The sequence below is a fragment of the Octodon degus genome, unplaced genomic scaffold (genome assembly GCF_000260255.1).
Source record: "Octodon degus isolate 3935 unplaced genomic scaffold, OctDeg1.0 scaffold00109, whole genome shotgun sequence".
Lineage (NCBI taxonomy): Eukaryota > Metazoa > Chordata > Mammalia > Rodentia > Octodontidae > Octodon > Octodon degus.
The window spans coordinates 3,953,448-3,954,938 of NW_004524685.1; the positions used below are offsets into that span (position 1 = coordinate 3,953,448).

Here is a 1,491-nt window from a genome sequence, read left to right on the forward strand (position 1 = left end):
TTGTATATTTCATAAAATATTAGATAATAATAATTGTGTATTTTTATAGGTTATTTTATTAATTTAGTTTCATTAATAAATCATTATTTTCATTTTAGGGTTATCCAGGAGAAGACAGCACAGTCCTAGGGCCACCAGGACCTCGAGGTGATCCAGTAGGTTTTTTTCCTAAAATTATTTTTACACATCAAGATGAAATATAATGGAGTCATAATACCAATCTTATATTTTCAAAGAGTTGCAGTTTGTTAATTTTATAGCATGGCTTGATAGGAAAGCAGTATTGCTGTCATATAATGTAATGATGTGAAAATCTTGTAGGTGAAACATATGCAGGTCATCATTCTCAGCCTAATATATGAGTTTAAGGCAGTAACTTCTGAAATTCAGTGGTCAGCATTAAAAGCATAATTTTTACAGAGATTGTCTAAAACTTATACTCTTTGAACATTTTTAATTTTTTAAAATGGTTTTAAAATATCAAATTAATTTGATATTAAGTTAAACTATCAAATAGTTTTTAATTATCAAATTAAGGTTAAACTCTAAAATACTAAAAAACATTTTATAATTTACTCACAATTGCCCAGTGATTTCGAGTCTTAAAACCAATTATTAAAATCAGTAACATTTACAGATCATGGATCTAGTCTTCTAATTAAGTACTTTAAGAACTAACTGTAATCACAGCTTTTGAAAAATAACTACTGTAGCTTTAATTATCTGAATAACTATCTCTATATTCATGTTGAACTAAAAGTATGTCTAAAAGATATAAATTAAATGGGTAAGATAAAAATGTACAATCCACAGAGATTCATATACCTGGTTATATTTTTCCATTTTTCGCTTAGTGCCATTCAATGTAGAAATAATCCTAAAACACATGATAAGAATACATAGTCAATCCTGATATTTTGATCTGGTATGATAGAGATAATGCAAAGTTATACTTTATTTTAGGAAGAAGAGTCTACTTTTTCTGATTAAATCAAACCACTTTGTACAAAAAAACTTCTTTATACAAATATTTATGTTTCTTTATTCAAATATATTTAATCTGTCTAAACAATTAAGAGGGAAAGCCATATAGAAATAATAAAAAAGTAAATGTAAGTTGAAAAAATTGGTAAATGGAAATATAGTAGTACTTATGCTTTCCAAGATTTACATATGCCAGAATCAAAGGTTGTCAACTAAAGTATAATAAATACCTATGTATTAAGAGCCTCATGTAATAACTATGATGTAACAACTATGGTGACTGTATCCAGTATATGTGAGATCAGCATGAAACTCAAACCAAAAATAACCTAAATAATGCAAAGTTGGAGATTATTGTCTTTACATTATTTCTATTAACTTTATCTCCATAAGGATGTTAAAATCATCAATTAATGCTTCATAATAAATGCTATGGTTTTGCCAACTTCTTTAAATTTATTTCTCTTCAGACAGTAGGTCCTTGTATATAATGAGTTACATTTTAAG

At 26.6% G+C, this 1,491-nt stretch overlaps 1 protein-coding gene across 1 annotated transcript in view; it reads left to right on the forward strand.

Annotated features, from left to right (window-relative positions):
- Positions 1-1,491, forward strand: part of Col24a1 (collagen type XXIV alpha 1 chain) — a 403,759-nt gene that overhangs the window by 303,822 nt on the left and 98,446 nt on the right. The window contains exon 39 of the mRNA XM_023699052.1: positions 99-155. Coding sequence (XP_023554820.1) covers positions 99-155 — 57 coding nt within the window. The remainder of the gene's footprint in view (positions 1-98; positions 156-1,491) is intronic.